At 45.8% G+C, this 17172-nt stretch overlaps 1 protein-coding gene across 2 annotated transcripts in view; it reads right to left on the reverse strand.

Moving 5' to 3' along the window:
• Positions 1–16185, reverse strand: part of Dhrs7b (dehydrogenase/reductase 7B) — a 34488-nt gene extending 18303 nt beyond the window's left edge. Inside the window, exon 1 of one of the 2 annotated variants that reach the window (XM_090349382.1) lies at positions 16102–16185. In XM_090349382.1, the coding sequence (XP_090205508.1) occupies positions 16102–16121 (20 nt within the window). In that variant the 5' untranslated portion in view covers positions 16122–16185. Of the gene's footprint in view, positions 1–13996; positions 14021–16101 lie in introns of those variants that run through there. The other variant, XM_090349384.1, reaches the window with a different exon arrangement.
• Between the last annotated feature and the right edge of the window lie 987 nt (positions 16186–17172).

Here is a 17172-nt window from a genome sequence, read left to right on the forward strand (position 1 = left end):
TAAAACAACCTGGAAGTGGTGTTGTGGCTCAAATGGTAGAGTGCAGTTAGGAATGTGTGCTTGCCTAGCATGCATGAAGTCATAGGTTCGATTCCTCAGTACCACATAAACAGAAAAAAACAGAAGTGGTACCTATGGTTCAAGTGGTAGAGTGCTAGCCTTGACCAAAAGAAGCTAAGGGACAATGATCAGGCCCTGAGTTTAAGCCCCAGGACTGGCAAAACAAACAAAAGACCAGTAGAGGGATAGCCTTGAGCACAAAAGCTCAAGGACAGCACAAAAGCCCTGAGTTTATTGAGAATTTCAAACTATTGAAGATGCTGAAATGATCTGGAAAACACAAGTGGCTCATACCCCTCTGGTTAGAAGGGTGAAAGAGAAAAAAGACTAGGTCAACACTGGAGATCTGGGTTTAAGGCAAATATATCCTCTGCCCATGAATGTTCATGTCAACAAGGCATCACAAGGGAAAGCACTCTAAATGTAAACGTCCTGAATTCATGGTGCTAACTTGTCTCAACTGAAAAAGTTAATTCCCATGGGATTTTAGTATTCTGAGCATACAACCTGGAAACTTTCAGAGCTCTTCATGTATTATAACACTAACTCTAAACCCAGCACAGTATTTATATGTATATGTATGTTTATGTATAATCCTAACTACTAGGAAGGTAGACATTGGGAAGACTGTAGTTTGAGGGCAGCCCAGTTCAAAAGTTCACTAAGAGCCCCCACTCAACCAAACAAGAATTAGTTATGATGACGGGTACATGCCTGTTATTCTCACTATACAGGACAAATAGGAGGATCACAGACTAGGTTGACTTAGGCATAAACACAAGACTGAATCTCAAAAATTAGCCAGGTGAGCTGGGCGGGCGCGGTGGCTCACATCTGTAATCCTAGCCACTCAGGAGGCTGAGATCTGAGGATCAAGGCTCAAAGCCAGCCCCGGCACAAAAGGACCTGAGACTCTTATCTCCAGATAACCTCTAGAAAACAGGAAGTGGGGCTTGGCTCAAGGGTAAGGCAGTAATCTTGAGCTGAAGAGCCAGGGATAGCGCCCAGGCCAGTTCAAGCCCCATGACCCACCAAAAAAATAAATAAATAAAAATTAGCCAGGTGCCAGTGGCTCACACCTGTAATCCTAGCTACTCAAGAGGCTCAGATCTGAGGATTGTGGTTCAAAGCCAGGCACAAAAGTCAGTGGAAGGTTTTTTGGTTTGTTTGTTTGTTTTTTTCAGTCCTGGGGCTTGAACTCAGGGCCTGGGCACTGTCTCTGAATTTCTTTTTCTCAAGGCTAGCATTCTACCCCTTAAGCCACAGAGTCACTTCCAGCTTTTCTGCTTGTATGGCACTGAGAAATCCAACCCAGGGCTTCATGAATGCTAGGCAAGCACTAAGCCACATTTCCAGCTCCCCATGAAACTCTTTACCTTCAATTAACCACCAGAAAACTAGAAGTGGAGCTGCGGCTCAAAGTGGTAGAGCACTAGCCCTGAGCTGAAGAGCTCAGAGACAGCACCCAGGCCCAGAGTTTAAGTCCCACGGAACAACAACAAATTACCTAAGTATGCTTACTAGACGCTGTGTTGGAGAAAGGAGGGAAGGACTGGGGGAGAGTGAGGGAAGGGATGACACTGAACAAAAGGAAATGTACTTATTATCTGACTTATGTAACTCCAATCCCTCTGCATATCATCTTTATAGGAACAATACAGCAAAAACAAAAATTAAGCAAAACAGTCTGGAGATGTAGATCAAATAATCCGGTGTCCCTAGCAAGCATAAGGCCCTGAGTTCAAACCCCATACACACACCAACTCTATGACTTGGTCCCAGTTGGCACTCACTTGTCTACCTAAGTGTCCTGGGCTAGAATAGTGTGAATCAATGAAGAAGACATGCTTCCTGCTTGCTGCCTGACCTCAGGAGCATTCAGAGCCTTGATGGAAAGAGACTGACCACAAACAAGAAAACACAAATACAAATGATTATAATGTGATGAGAGAAATCATCACTATCAAATAATAAGAGTGGCAGTCTAAGCTGCAGGACTTGTTTGAAAACTTCACTGGGTCAATTCCAACTATTGTGCTGGCCCAACAACATTCTGCTTGTCCAAAGCACTGCTGGTTTCTGACTCTTGGACCTTGGATGGTTACCTTAAAAAAATTAGACATCAGGTGCCATGAGTTTGGCGTAGTGGCAGAGTGTCTGCCTAGCATGCACCAAGGCTCAGGTTCAAAGCCTTGGAACCACATACATAGAAGAAAAAAAAAGCCAGAAGTGCTGCTGTGGTTCAAGTAGAGCTGTAGCCTTGAGAAAGTCCAAGGGCAGTGCTCAGGCCCTAAGCTCAAGCCCAGGATTGGCAAAAACAAACAACAAAAAAAGACAACATCAGCAAGATAGACAAAGTGCCAATGTAAGCTGTGCTTAAAAGAAGTAGCCAGAACCTAAACTAGAGCAACTAACAGGAACTGAGTGTAGGGATGGGTTTTAGAAACAGGTACAAAACACAGTAATTCATGACACCTGCACCCAAGACTAAGCACAATTACACAATAGAGTGGTCACAGCAGATATATTCCTTCAGTATTTACTGACCACCTACCATGAACCAGCTATTCTAGATTCTGGGGTAAAAACAGAATAAATGACTGTCCCCATGATGTAGACAAAATAAAAGGAGAGATAAGCAACAAAAACAAATAAAATATCCATCTTAAGTATATTCTGAAGGGAGCATGTAAGGGCAAAAGTTAAGCCAGCAGGTTTCAGAAAGACCTGTAGGAAGTGTCTAGCTGATGAATTTCTCAGTATTTGTTTCAACTAGATCCCATTCATTTAAACACCAGGCTCTATATTTACATTTCTTTCCTTTTGCCATCAGCCAACAAATACTTATTGAGTACTCACTTACTGAGGACATGAGGCCTGGGCCACACTGTGAATCAACAAACCCTAGACTCTGCTGTCACAGTATTTCTGGACTGTGACAGGGAAGAACACCAAGAGTTTGTTGTTTACTAACAAACACTTGATTACCATGTAACAAGAACTACAAGACAACAGGCCAATGCTATTTTAAGCATTTAGCAAATCTGGGCATTTGAATACTTTTTCCTTCTACTAAAGTACCCAGGAACCTCTTCACGGGGTCTGCTGGAAATGAGAGAAAGAAGGGAATCTCACCATTAAACTTGACAATAGGCAGACTCAGGAGATTTGCAACAGAACAGAAGCACAACAAAACCTTTTTTTTTTTTTTTTTTTGGCCAGTCCTGGGCTTGAGCTCAGGGCCTGAGCACTGTCCTTGGACTTTCTCAAGGCTAGAGCTCTACCACTTGAGCCTCAGCACCACTTTCGGCTTTTTTCTATGTATATGGTACCGAGGAATCAACCCAGGTCTTCATGCATGCTAGGCAACCACTTTAACCACTAGGCCAAACTCCCAGCCCCAACAAAACCTTTTTTGTTTTCTCCTCTCCCTCTCTCCCTCTCTCCCTCTCCCCACCCCCCTCTCTCTCTCTCTTTCTGTGGGTCATGTGGGGCTTGAACTCTGGGCCTGGCTACTCCCTGAGCTCTTCAGCTCAAGGCTACTGTACTATGCCTTAGATCCTCAGCCCCACTTCCCATTTTTCTATGGTTAACTGGAGATAAGAGTCACACAGACTTTGGGCTGGCTTTGAACCTCAATCCTCAGATTCCAAAGTATCTAGGATTACAGGTGTGAGCCACCTCGCCCAGCATGATTGCTTTTTTTTTTTTTTCTCTTTTTAGCCATGGGGTTTGAACTCTGGGCCTGGGTGCTACACCACTTGAGCCACAGCTCCATTTCTGTTTTTTCTGTTAGTTAATTGGAGATGAGTCTCCAGGCTGGCTTTGAACCACGATCCTCAGATTTCAACCTCCTGAGTAGCTGGGATTACAGGCGTGAGCCACCAGTGCCCAGATACCGATTTCTTTTCTTTTGTTGCTGTTGTTTGTTTTTACTGTTGCTATTTTCCTGCTGATACTAGGGCTCAAACTCTAGGCCTTGTGCTGTCACCTGGCTTTTTCACTCAAGGTTGAAGCTCTACCCTTTGAGCCACACTTGGTACTTCCAGCTTTCTGATAGTTAATTGGAAATAAGCAACTTGCAGATTTGTTTGCCCGGGTTGGCTCTGAATCTAGAGTCTCAGATCTCAATTTTCTGAGTGGCTAGGATTATTTATTTCCATGAGCCACTGGCACCTGACTAATATGCTTTTTTTAAAGTTAAGTTGGAAGCTTGGCATGGTAACACACCTGGCAATTCCAGGACTTAAAAGGCAGGAGGACCACAAGTTCAAATGCCAGCCTAGGCCAACTAAAAAGATGCTATTTGAACTATGTACCAGTGGTCAGCACAAAGACTCAGAAATGAGGACTCAAAAAGTCAATATCCTCCCTGTGTCCTGGCAGTTTACCAAAGCCATCTTTTAATTGTAACTCTACATTTACATTAAATGTACTAAATATTTAAGAATAGGAAATGAGGGGCTGGGAGCATAGCCTGGTGGTAGAGTGCTCCCCTAGCATGCACAAAGCCCTGGGCTCAATTCCTCAGTACCCCAACACAAGAAAAGCCACAAGCGGTGCTGTGGCTCAAGTGGCAGAGTGCTTGCCTCGAGCAAAATGTGTTCAAGGACAATGCCCAGGACTTGAGTTTAAGCAGCAGGACTAGCAAAAAAAAAAAAAGAAAAGAAAAGAAAAAAAAATGATACTTTAAAGACCTTTGTTATAGGAAACTTATCTGCAATGATACTTTAGTAAAAGAAAGAAGAGGAACCAGTTGGCACACACCTGTAATCCTAGCTATTCTGGAGGCTGAGATCCGAGGATAATGGCTTGAAGCCAGCCTGGACCAAAGGTCCATGAGATTTTTATTGCCAATTAATCACCAAAAAGGCTGGGAAGTAGAGTTGTGGCTCAAGTGGTAGTGAAGCAGCCTTGAGCAGAAAAGCTCAGAAACAATGTCCAGATTCTGACTTCAAGCCCCAGTATCAACATCAAAAAAAAAAAAAAAAAAAAAGAGGAAAACCTGGGTTTATAGAGGCCTGTGGCTGCCTGTTTGCTTTTTCCTACTCAGCCTTTCCCCTCACCTCTCCATCTTGACCTTCCACATAGTTGCCTCCTCCCCAGAGGGCAGGTCTGTGAGAAGAGAATTTGGCACACCTACCTTGCACATCTCTTCTGTGATGAGAACCCCATACAGGTTTCTTGCATGAAACCAAACCACAGACATAAACCACTCCAGTCCTCTTGGATGACAGAAAGCCCAGGCCAAGATGTGTTCATGAAACAGGCAAACAATAAATAAAAATATGAGCTGGGCACAGTGGCTCACACCTGTAATCCTAGCTACCAAGGAGGCTGGGATCTGAGGATCATGGTTCAAAGCCAGCCCAGGCACTGAAGTCTGTGAGACTTTTATCTCCAATTAATCACTAGAAAATCTGAAGTGGTCCTGTGGCTCAAGAGTAGGGCAGTAGCCTTGAGGTGAAGAACTCAGGGACACTGCCCAGATCAAGGGGAAGGGTGGTAACCTTGAGCTGAAGAGCTCAGGGACGTTGCCCAGGCCCAACGACGGTTCAAGCCCAACGACTGACTGGGGGGTGAATGAACTAATATTGTACTCTCTCAGTAATGAGAGTCCCTCCCTGCAGCTTCATTTCTGGAAAAGATCACTAAAACAAAAGCCAAGTCACATCCCAGGAAGAATTAAACAATGCTTCAAGTAGTCACAGAGTTGGACTCTTGATTATTTTGGAATGTAATAAATGATGTCAGAGTTTCCTTGCAGGTTTAGACACATCATCTGCCTTTGCCCACTGTCTCTCTCAATCTGCCTTACTGTAATTTATCTAGGATCATGTTTCACCCTAAATTCCAAGTTATTTTTGGAACTGAAAAACACATTGTGAAATTTAACTGGGAAATGCCCTTTACCCTGAAGCAACACTTGAAAGAAAAAGTGTATGATGGTTCTACTTAAAATCTGTACTGTACTAACTTTAATGCTAGGAAATATACAGGAAAGCAGGCCCACCTACTGGAAGGAACACATGATAACCTGAGAGGGTGCTGCCAGTGACAACATCTACACTTGTGTTTAAAAATAGCCTCCCCACGGGGCTGGGAGCATAGCCTAGTGGTAGAGTGCTTGCCTAGCATGCATAAAGCCCTGGGTTTGATTCCTTGGTACCACATACTCAGAAAAAGCCTGAAGTGGTGCTGTGGCTCAAGTGGCAGAGTGCTAGCCTTGAGCAAAAAGTGTCCAAGGACAGTGCCCAGGCCCTGAGTTCAAGCCCCATGGCTGACAAAACAAAAAAATAGCCTCTCCAGCCAAGTAGGTGGCTCATGCTTATAATCCTAGCTACTCAGGAGGCTGCGATCTGAGGATCAAGATTCAGAGCCAGTCTGGGCACTGAAGTCTGAGAGCCTCTTATCTCCAATTAATCACTAGAAAATAGGAACTGTGGCTGTGGCTCCAGGGGTAGGGCAGTAGCCTAGTGCTAAAGAGCTCAGGGACAATGCCCAGGCCCAGGGGTAGTACAGTAGTCTTGAGCTGAAGAGCTCAGGGACACCTAGCCAGGTGCTGGTGGTTCATGCCTGTAATCCTAACTACTAAGTAAGCTAAATTCTGTGTATCACAGTTCAAAGTGAACCTGGACAGTAAAGTCTACGAGACCCTTATAGCCAATAAACTACCAAAAAAAAAGCTTAATGGAGCTGAGGCAGAGGTGATAAGAGCACTAGCCTTGAGCAAATGAACTCCAGGAAGCACCTAGGTGCTCTAAGTTCAAGCACCAGGAGCAGTATAAGAATCCACAAGCCTCTCCAGGGCCCCAGCACTGTATCTTACCAGGTGTCTTAGCAAATGCTGCCTTGTGTCTCTTCAGATCAAGTCCACAGTAAGCAGTTAAGCAACTAATTGATTCCACCCACTTTTAGAAGATTTCTCATTCTGTGCTACAGAGAAATTTTTCTCCCCTATTTCTCTTACAGAGCGTCTTAATGCTGTCCAAACCAGACAAAAACGAGAGCCTCTCCTACCCCTCCCCCCAACTTATCTATTTGGTAAACTCCAAAGTAAGTATTTAAGTAGTTTTTCATCACTATGATACAATACCTGAGAGACAGAAGCTGCAGAGGTTCACTATAGACTGATACAATACCTGAGAGACAGAAGCTGCAGAGGTTCACTATAGACTGGTCTGGGACCATGGTGAGGGCCTAACGTGAGCTACTATCCTCATAAAAGGAAACAAATAAGCAAATCAGGAAGGGGCCAGGGCAAAACCCGAACCACACTCCGCCCTCAGTGACTGACTTCCTCTACCTTTCAATAAGTCTGTTCTAATTTGAACAGCACGAATGGATTACACAACCTATTATTACAGCAGAGTGCTCATATCTAATTATCTCTGGAATGAGCCTCTAAGAGCACGCAATAGTGTTCTGAATCTTCTAGGTATCTCAATTTAATCAAACTGACAGTCAGGATTAACTATCCTGGGGCCAGAAGCCTGGCCTAGTGGTAGAGTGCTTGCCTAGCATGCACAAAGACATGGGTTCAATCCCACAGTAAAACATACATAGAAAAAGCACAAAATGGTGCTGTGGCTCAAGTGGTAGAGGTCTAGCCTTAAGAAAGCCTCCAAGGACAGTACTCAGGCCCTGAGCCCAAGCCCAGGACTGGTAAAAAAAAAAATTAACTATCACAACATATTAAGTTGAAAATTTATATCCATTTTTCAGTGTGAAGGAATAATGTGCTCTCCTTCTCTGTGCGCGTGTGTGTGTGTTTGTGTGTGTACTGAGGCTTGAACTCAGCGCTTGGAGCTCTTGTTTAACTTTTTTGCTGAAGGCAAGCACTTTACCACTTGAGCCATGCCTCTACTCCTGGCTTTTTGCTAGGTAAATGGAGAAAAGAATCTCTTCACAGGGCACTGCTAGCTCATACCCGTAATCCTAGCTACTCAGGAGGCTGAAATCTGAAAATTATAGTTTGAAGCCAGCCTGAGTAGCAAAGTTCATGAGACTCTTATCTCTAACAAACTATTTTTAAAAAAAGCCAATAGTGGGGCTGGGAGTTTGGCCTAGTGGTAGAGTGCTTGCCTAGCATGCACGAAGACCTGGGTTCGATTCCTCTGTCCCACATACATAGAAAAAAGCCAGAAGTGGTGCTGAGGCTCGAGTGGTAGAGCTCTAGCCTTGAGAAAGTCCAAGGACAGTGCTCAGGCCCTGAGCTCAAGCCCAGGACTAGCAAAAAAAAAAGCCAATAGTGGCGTCATGGCTCACGTGGTAGGGCACTAACCTTAAGCAAAAGAAGTTTAGGGACAAGGCCCAGGCCCAGAGTTCAAGCCCCAGAACCAGGGAAAAAGAAAAAAAAAGGGGGGGGGGAGCTGGGAGTTTGGCCTAGGTAGAGTGCTTGCCTAGCATGCACGAAGACCCAGGTTCAATTCCTCAGTACTACATACATAGAAAAAAAGCTGGGAGTGGTGCTGTGGCTCAAGTGGTAGAGCTCCAGCCTTGAGAGAGTCCAAGGACAGTGCTCAGGCCGAGTTAAGTCTCCAAGACTGATGCTAAATAAATAAATAAATAAAAGGAATCTCTTAGGTTTGTCTGCCTGGGCTATCTTAGAACTTGGATCCTTATATCTCAGCCTCCTGAGTAACTAGGATTACAGGCATGAGCCACCATCACCGAGGTAGGCTATCTTAAATAAGAATGCCAATCTAAGTTTTGATATAATAAAGCCTTTTCCTGATCCTGAGAGGATTAATATGTTTAGCCACAGAATAAGGAGAAAATAAATATTTTAAAAATCAATAGGCCATGGGCTGGGAGTTTGTCCTAGTGGTAGAGTGCTTGCCTAGCATACACAAAGACCTGGGTTCGAATCCTCAGTACCACATACATAGAAAAAAAACAGAAGTGGTGTTGTGGCTCAAGTGGTAGAGCTCTAGCCTTGAGAAGGCAGAAGCACAGTACTTAGGCCCTGAGTTCAAGGCCCAGGACTGGTAAAAAAAAAAAAAAATCAATGGGCCAGGAGTGTGACTTAGTGGTAGAGTGATTGCCACATGACTGGGGTCAATTCCTCAGTGCCACATATACAGAAAAAGCTGGAAGTGGTACTGTGGCTCAAGTGGTAGAGCTCTTGGACAGTGCTCAGGCCCTGAGCCCAAGCCCCAGAACTGGCAAAAAAAAAAAAAAAAAGAAAGAAATCAAGCATTTGAGTCGGAAAGGCAGGATTTGTGTCTTTTCTTCCAGATGACACAATGCTGAAAGTTGTTGAAGTAGGATGGTACATATGTGGAGTTTCATCATCCTGTTCCCCTTTTGTGTACTTTGGGCCTCTTCCATTTCTCATGTTCAACTTTGCTCAAATGATAACCAGATTAGTGAATATAATCAGCTCTATGAAAAACCCCACCCTACACAATAAAATTGGCTAACAATCACTTCGAACACTAAAAGGAACAAACCGATGTCACGTTACTACGGTATCTATAGGGGGTAACATAGTATGTAGGGTCTTAAACGGGTCTGTGAGCAGAGCAGAGTGTGAGACGGGTAACTACAGACGCCATCAGATGTCCAGACTTCATTCAGTTCCTGATACATGTTATGCACTGGAGAGCTCAGAATCACATGCATCAATGTAGTCCAATCACTACTTGCTTCAGAAGCATGTTAAAATACAGGACCCTACTCCAACTGAACACCACTAACACCAGAAAAGGTGAGATTTGGGAATCTCACTCTCGAGGTCCTCCTCTGGTGAGTTTGATGAACATTAAACTTTGGAGACCCTGAATACCTCTGGAGTTGTTAGCCAGAATGATCTGCTGACCTCCACCCACAGGGCCAGGCCCCACATAGCCTCTCTTCCAGCCTCAGTCAGCAGGAGTCGGGTGGCAGCTCCCAACAGGCCTCCTACCTACACCCCACCATTCCAAATGCTTAGAAAAAACTGGGACCAATCTCACCAGGCCCTTACATCACTCACTGTTAGTAGACCAAAAATCTTAGCATATCTTCTGGCTCCTGAATCCCAAACCACTCTGTTGTCTGTCTGCTTGCTTGCTTTGTTTTGGCTTTTTGCCAGTCCTGGGGCTTGAACTCAGGGCCTGGGCACTGTCCTTGCACACTTTTTGCTCAAGGCTGGCTCTCTGCCACTTGAGCCACAGCATCACTTTGGCTTTTTCTGTGTATATGGTACTGACCAGGAATTAAACCCAGGGATTCATACATGCTAGGTGAGCACTGTACCACTAGGCTACGTTCCCAGCCCCAAAACATTTTGTATATAACCTTTTCTTACCCTATCTCTCAACCCCATCATAGGCTGAGACCCTAAGAAGATCAGTCTCTACTCTGAACGGTCCCTTTACCCTCCTGCTCCAACAATAGATGGTGCTTCCTGAGGACAGGCTCTTCTACAGTCCTGAGCAGTGGTGGCAGTGTTCTCTCCACACTCCTGTGCATTGGCTTAGAGGAGCATTAGGGTTATCTTTGTTGGTCCTTCTAAAACCAGCTATGTATCTCTCCTTGTCAGGTTCTACTACCCACTGCCTTTCATTCAAGTCATGTATCTTCACTGGACATCCCCTTTGCCCTCCATTATCTGAAGGCCTTGAGTTCCTCACAGTTGGTCTCTCCTGAACTAACCCTAATGTCATAATTTGTATTGGTATGGACACTTCTTCCCATACCCTACTCACTCAGATCCTTGACCTCCTGCTCCCTATTACCTCATTTTGCTTCATACTTTAGCTACTCATGTTCATGCTCACTTATTATCTTTTTTTTTTTTTTTTGGCCCCCTTCTCTCTCTTTCTGGCCCCGCTCGCTCCGGCCCGCTCGCTCCGGCCCGCTCGCTCCGGCCCCTTCTCGCTCTGGCCCCGCTCGCTCCGGCCTCGCTGGCTCTGGCTCGGCTCGCTCCCGCACGCTCCGGCCCTGCTCGCTCCGGCCCTGCTCGCTCCGGCCCTGCTCGCTCCGGCCCTGCTCGCTCCGGCCCTGCTCGCTCCGGCCCCACTCGCTCCGGCCACCACTCGGTTGGGCTCCGCTTGCTTGCTTTCGCTCTCTGTCGCTTGTTGCAGTCTCGTCTCTGGCACTTCCGGCTTGGTTGTGTATGTGGGATACCGAGGAATCGAACCCGGGTCCTTGTGCATGCTAGGCAAGCACTTTAACCGCTAGGCCAAACTCCCGGGCCCCTCACTTATTATCTTATTACCAGGGACATTAATGAGGTGCCTAGTTATAAACATAGAATATATCTTCATCTTTTCATTTACTTCTTACTCTTTTTGGGGGTGGGAGGGGAAGGCCAGTCTCAGGGCTTGAACTCAAGGCCTGAGCACTGTCCTTCAGCCTTCTCAAGGCTCGAGCTCTACCACTTGAACCACAGCACCACTTCTGGTTTTGTCTATGTATGTGGTACTGAGGAATTGAACCCCTGTCTTTGTGTATGCTACCACTAGGCCAAACTCCAGACCCTATGTCAATATTTTAAACAGCACTAGACTCAGATTCAAACCAGGAAGCAAGCTGAGCAAAAATTCCCTTCCTATCATCATCTTCTTAGTTATAAGAATAAATATGGACTGGAATTGGGTACTGGTGGCTCATGCCTATAATCCTAGCTACTCAGGAGGGCTAAGATCTGAGGACTGTAGCTCAAAGCCAGCCTGGGCACAAAAGCCCATGACTCTTATCTCCAATTAACCACCAGAAAACCAGAAGTGGTGCTGTGGCTCAAGTGATAGAGCACTAGTCTTGAGCTGAAGGTCTAAGGGACAGCACCCAGGCCCAGAGTTCAAGCCCTACAACAGACAACCCCTCCCCCAAAAAAAAGAATAAATATGGGCTGGGAATGTGGCTTAGCAGTAGAGCGCTTGCCTAGCATGCACGAAGCCCTAGGTTCAATTCTTCCATACCACATACACTGAAAAAACTAGAAGTGGTACTAGGGCTCAAATAGTAGAGAGCTATCCTTGAGAAAGCTTGAGTGCCCAGGCCCCAAGTTCAAGCTCCAGGACTGGAAAACAAAACAAAACAAAAACAAAACAAAAACAAAGAATAGGCAGGGACTGAGAATGTGGCTCAATGGGTAAAATGCTTTTCTAGCATGCATAAAGCTTTGGGTTCAATTCCTCACTACCACATAAACAGAAAAAGCCAGAAATGGTGCTGTGGCTCCAGTGATAGAGTGCTAACCTTGAAGAAAAGAAACTCAGGGACAATGCCCAGGCCCTGAGTTCAAGCCCTTGGACTGGCAAGCAATAAATAAATAAATAAATAAATAAATAAATAAATGAATGGCAGAGACAAAATTGGAGGGCACATCTGGCAAATTCATGTTTTGAAATTCACACCAATAGTTTGTGTTTTGTTTGAGGCTGTGCTTTATTAGGGTAAGCCTAAATAGATCAGTTCTCTATGTTTGTGCCAAGCCTAGGACTTGAACTCAGGGCCTGAACACTGTCCCTGAGCTTTTATGCTCAAAGCTAATGCTCTACAACTCGAGCCACAGCTCCACTTTGGGTTTTTTGTTGGTTAATTGGAGATAAGGAACTTTCTGCCTGGGCTGGCTTTGACCCCTGATCCCAAATCCCAGCCTTCTGACTAGCTAGGATTACAGCATGAGCCACCTGTGCCCAGCCAGTGTTTTCTATTATCTCTAATAACTAGGAGTGGCTAGACCACATGGCTGTAGTCTCCTCAGCTCAAATCCCAGATAAGAGCTATCATTTTGAGAGTCTACTCCCATTTCCTGTGTGGGAAGTAGGAAATATTTCTCTCTCTTTCCTACTTTCCCTTGCTGTACTAAATCTTTGCTAAAACTTGTCTTGGAAGACTCTCCACTTTGTGAAGCTCCTTGAAATGTTTTCCACTGTGAATTTCAAATACCTGTGATTTGCAAGGGAACTGAGAAGTGAGGCAAATCCCCTCCCACCTGGCAAATAGCTCTCAATCCATGACTTCAGCATCCACTGACGAGCCAGAGTGATCTTTCCCAACACATACCTGATAGGATCATTCCCTGACTGAAATTCTCTCATGGCTTCCCACTCTCAGGAAAACCCTGGGTCCTTAACATGTCCCACCAGCCCCCACTGCTACAATCTCATATCCCCAACCTTCTCTTCCCTCTATGGGAGCTTAAGCTAAGGTCATGCTCCTAATTGTTCACCGCTGTAACCCTAGTACATGCTAAATAAATGCTGACAATGTAACTGTAGCATCCTCAGTAGAACACAGGTGATATGCTGAAGTACTACAGTTGGGATACAAACATGTTTGTATCCTTGGAAGCTAACAGGCTTGGAGCAGGGAAGGATGAAACAATGTTAAAATAGAGATGCATGTGATGAGATACAATATTGGTACTTGGCATAGATTTATTTGACTGTGCCCACTGTAAATTGCCACATACTAAGGTCTCATATTGAGGTATTTATCCCATATTCCATCCCCAAATTTCATTCCTGTGGGTACCCAGTAGTCCAGCCACATATCTGAAGACATGAGACTGGGCTCTGACACACAGCTAGAAAATAAAATGCACACTATGGAGCTGACTGCATGTTCTGAGAAACTAGTCAGGGAGCAGTATGGCATTTGACCTCACAAGTTTCCCAACCACTGTAATACACAAGTTGTGGCTAGTCTCAAGGCATCCCACATGGTCTTACCTCACACTGGCAGATCTTTGCCCAATTAACTTCAACATAGTCTTGTGGTTTGGGGGGAAGGGTGCCTCACCCCACTCCCTCCCCTATCACTGGCACCAACAAGCAGCCTCAAAGCACCCTCTATCATCCTCCATAGCACACTTGAATGTTTTTCTTCATGACCTATTTACAATTTAAGGATAATGGCTGTATTGGTTTTCATCACTACTATATACCCAAAGAGCTAGCACATTTTGTAGGTAGGTACACAATGGGAATTCAATAAATACCTGTTGAATGAAGGAATGGTGGGCTGGAGTGTAGCTCAGTGGCAGTGCACTTGCCTGGGAAAAATGGAGGTGGAAGAGGAAGAAGAGGAAAAATTACCATGATGTGTAGGTAAGCACTGAGCTTGGGAGTGACATGAAACTGGCTCTGCTCTTACAGTTCTGTGCTTGTACATAAAATTACCATCTCTCAGGCCACTTATTCCTCTATAAATGAAGACAGTAGTTCCTACTTATAATGAAGTTCTTAGCACAACACCAGAAAACTAGAAGGGGTGCTGTGGCTCAAGGGGTGGTAGCCCTGAGCTGAAGAGCTCAGGGACAATGCCCAGGTCCGGACTCCATGCCACACAACCAACAACAACAACAAAAAAGTGCCAGGACTCTGAACTTAAGCCCCAGTACAGGTGTGTGGGCACACATACTCACACCCCTAGTTTCTTTCAAAAGAAATCCGGAGGCCAGTAGATTGGCCTAGTGGTAGAGCGCTTGCCTAGCATGCACAAAGACCTGAGTTTAATTCCTAGGTACCACATACACAGAAAAAAAGCAAGAAGTGGTGCTGTGGCTCAAGTGGTAGAGTGCTAGCCTTAAGGAAAAAGCCCAAGAACAGGGCTCAGACTCTGAGTTCATTCCCCAGGACTGGCCAAAAAAAAATCCAGGTATGATGAAGCTGAAAAGGAACACTGCTAGAGCCCAGAGGTCAAGATCCATTTGAGAAGGAGAATATGATGGTGTCTCAAAATAAATCACTGCAGCAAATACTTAACCTAACAGAATTGTATGAGTACCTGTTATGAGCATAAAGATGTGAAGGTAGAACAGGGGGTAATGATGTGAAAATACTAAATACAATATGAAAATACTAAGGGAATATGATTGAAAATACTAATATAATGACTATTAGAATGAAAAACAATTGGATGAGATACAGCTAAAATAGTTAAAGAAATATATTGCCAATACAAACGTATCTAAAGGTATGTGGACATGAGAGATAAAAGACACATGCAAAGACACCTATGACCGTAACCACACAAACCGGCAGGAGTATGGCTTACAAGATAGAGTAACTGTAAAATACCTAAGAGCCCTGACAACTGGGAATAGGAATAGAACAATAGGACCAAGCACATCCCTGGGCACCACCACCAAGGGCCTAACCAATCCAAATCAAGCAAGAAGGAGTTTGGGCCAGAGAGGAGCAGCCAAGAACCAATATGAGCCAAGGACTCAGAATGAGGGACAGCACTTCTGCTGGCCTTAACCAAGACTGTGGTTTGAGGATCTTCAGCTATGCAGAAGCTGCTCCTTACCCGAGAGGACCGAGACTCGACTTCAGGACTAAGAGATACCGGAGAGGTGAGTCCAGCCGGTGTGCAAGACAGAATTAGGCAAGTCAGGACTAGACGACAGTGACTAGAATACAGTGTCGACTCTGCTAAGCTATGTTAAATCGATAAACTAGGTTGCATCCTAGGACCTGCCTACTGGTGAATTACTTCATCTGCTCACGACAGTACCATTGATAGAATTATCTGCTTTATCTACAACTTTACGAGTGCGGTGATGACTTCCCAAAGTTGCCGCTGAAGAAAGTATGTGCCCAAGATGTCAAGGCCTGGAGATTAAGACAGCCAAGCGTGAGTAACTTCCCCTGCCTTCCGAAAAATGGCATCGTCTCGGTGCCCGTCACCAGGCCCGGGCACCGGGCACCGGGCACGGAGGCCCGACGGGCGCGCGCCAGCGAACTCAGGGCGCCGCAGCCCCCGGCAGGCACCGCCCAGCCTCGCGGAAGGGGGTTGAGGGAAACCGCCGCACCACCCCTCGGGTTTGCAGCCACGCAAACGCAGGCCGTGAGGCCTCGGTGCCCGAGCCGGCCCTCCAGCCGCCACGTCTGGGCTCAGCCGCCTCCCCAGCGGGGCGTCGCGGGGACCCGGAAGGCTTCTGAGGAGACAGCACGCCCCGCGAGGCCCGCGGCCTGCGCTCGGCCTCCACACCGCCTCCCGCCCCTCACCCGGGCCGGCAATCCCTCCAGTGCACCCTCAGCTCACAGTCGGACTCCGTCCTCCACGCAAGGGCCGGCTTACGCCCTCCGCGGGCCCTACCTGGACATCAAAGAAACCATGGTGGATGAACTTCATCCTCCCGCCTCGGAAGTGACGCGCGACCCAGCCCACCGGGCTCCATCCAATCACAGGGCTTGGGAGGCGCATGCGCTGCTGGGGAGGGGCGGGGCAAGGAAGTTACAGGCTAGAGTACCTGTCACATTCCCAGGAAAAAAGCTGGGATTACACACACACACACACACACACACAGGATTTTAAACGTATGTGAGTATATGCGTAGCTATTGTATGTTAGATTGCATATAGAGATTGCATATATGTATATAGAGATTACACACACACACATATATATTTTTTTTTCTTTTTTGCCAGTGGGGGGCCTTGAACTCAGGGCCTGAACACTGTCCTTGGACACTTTTTTCTCAAGGCTAGCCCTCTGCCACTTAAGCCACAGCACCATTTCTGGCTTTTTCTGTGTATGTGGTACCAAGGCATGGTATCCATGGCTGCATGCACACTAGTCGAGCACTCTACCACTAAACTACGCTCCTGGCCCTGCATATGTATGTTTTTAATGGCAGGACTGTTTGAGGGAGAGAGGAAAAGATTGTATTTGTGAATGAAGATGACAAAACAAAACTCACTGAGATCGTGCCTGTAATTGTCTACCCCGGAGGCTGAGATTTGAAGACGGAGATTGTTGCTGTTGTTGTTGTTTACCAGTCCTGGGGCTTGAACTCTGGGTCTGAGCACTGTGCGTGGACTTTCTCAAGGCTGGAGCTCTACCATTTGAGCCTCAGCACTACTTCCTGCTTTTTTCTATGTATGTGGTACTGAGGAATCGAACCCTGGTCTTCATGCATGCTAGGCAAGCACTCTTCCACTAGGCCAAATTCCCTGTTCAAGAGGGGAGTTTGAAGCCAGCCCAAGCAGAAAACTCCATGAAACTTTTATCTCCAACTAAACAACTGTGGCTCAAATGGTACAAATAGTAGAACATGCTTGAGCAAAAAAAAAAAAAAACAAAAAACAGGGACAGCACCATGAGTTTAAGCCCCAGGACTGGTATAAAAACAACGGGAGTTTGGCCTAGTGGTTAAAGTGCTTGCCT

Source organism: Megascapheus bottae, chromosome 17 (genome assembly GCF_031878675.1).
Source record: "Megascapheus bottae isolate mThoBot1 chromosome 17, mThoBot2.hap1, whole genome shotgun sequence".
Classification (NCBI taxonomy): domain Eukaryota; kingdom Metazoa; phylum Chordata; class Mammalia; order Rodentia; family Geomyidae; genus Megascapheus; species Megascapheus bottae.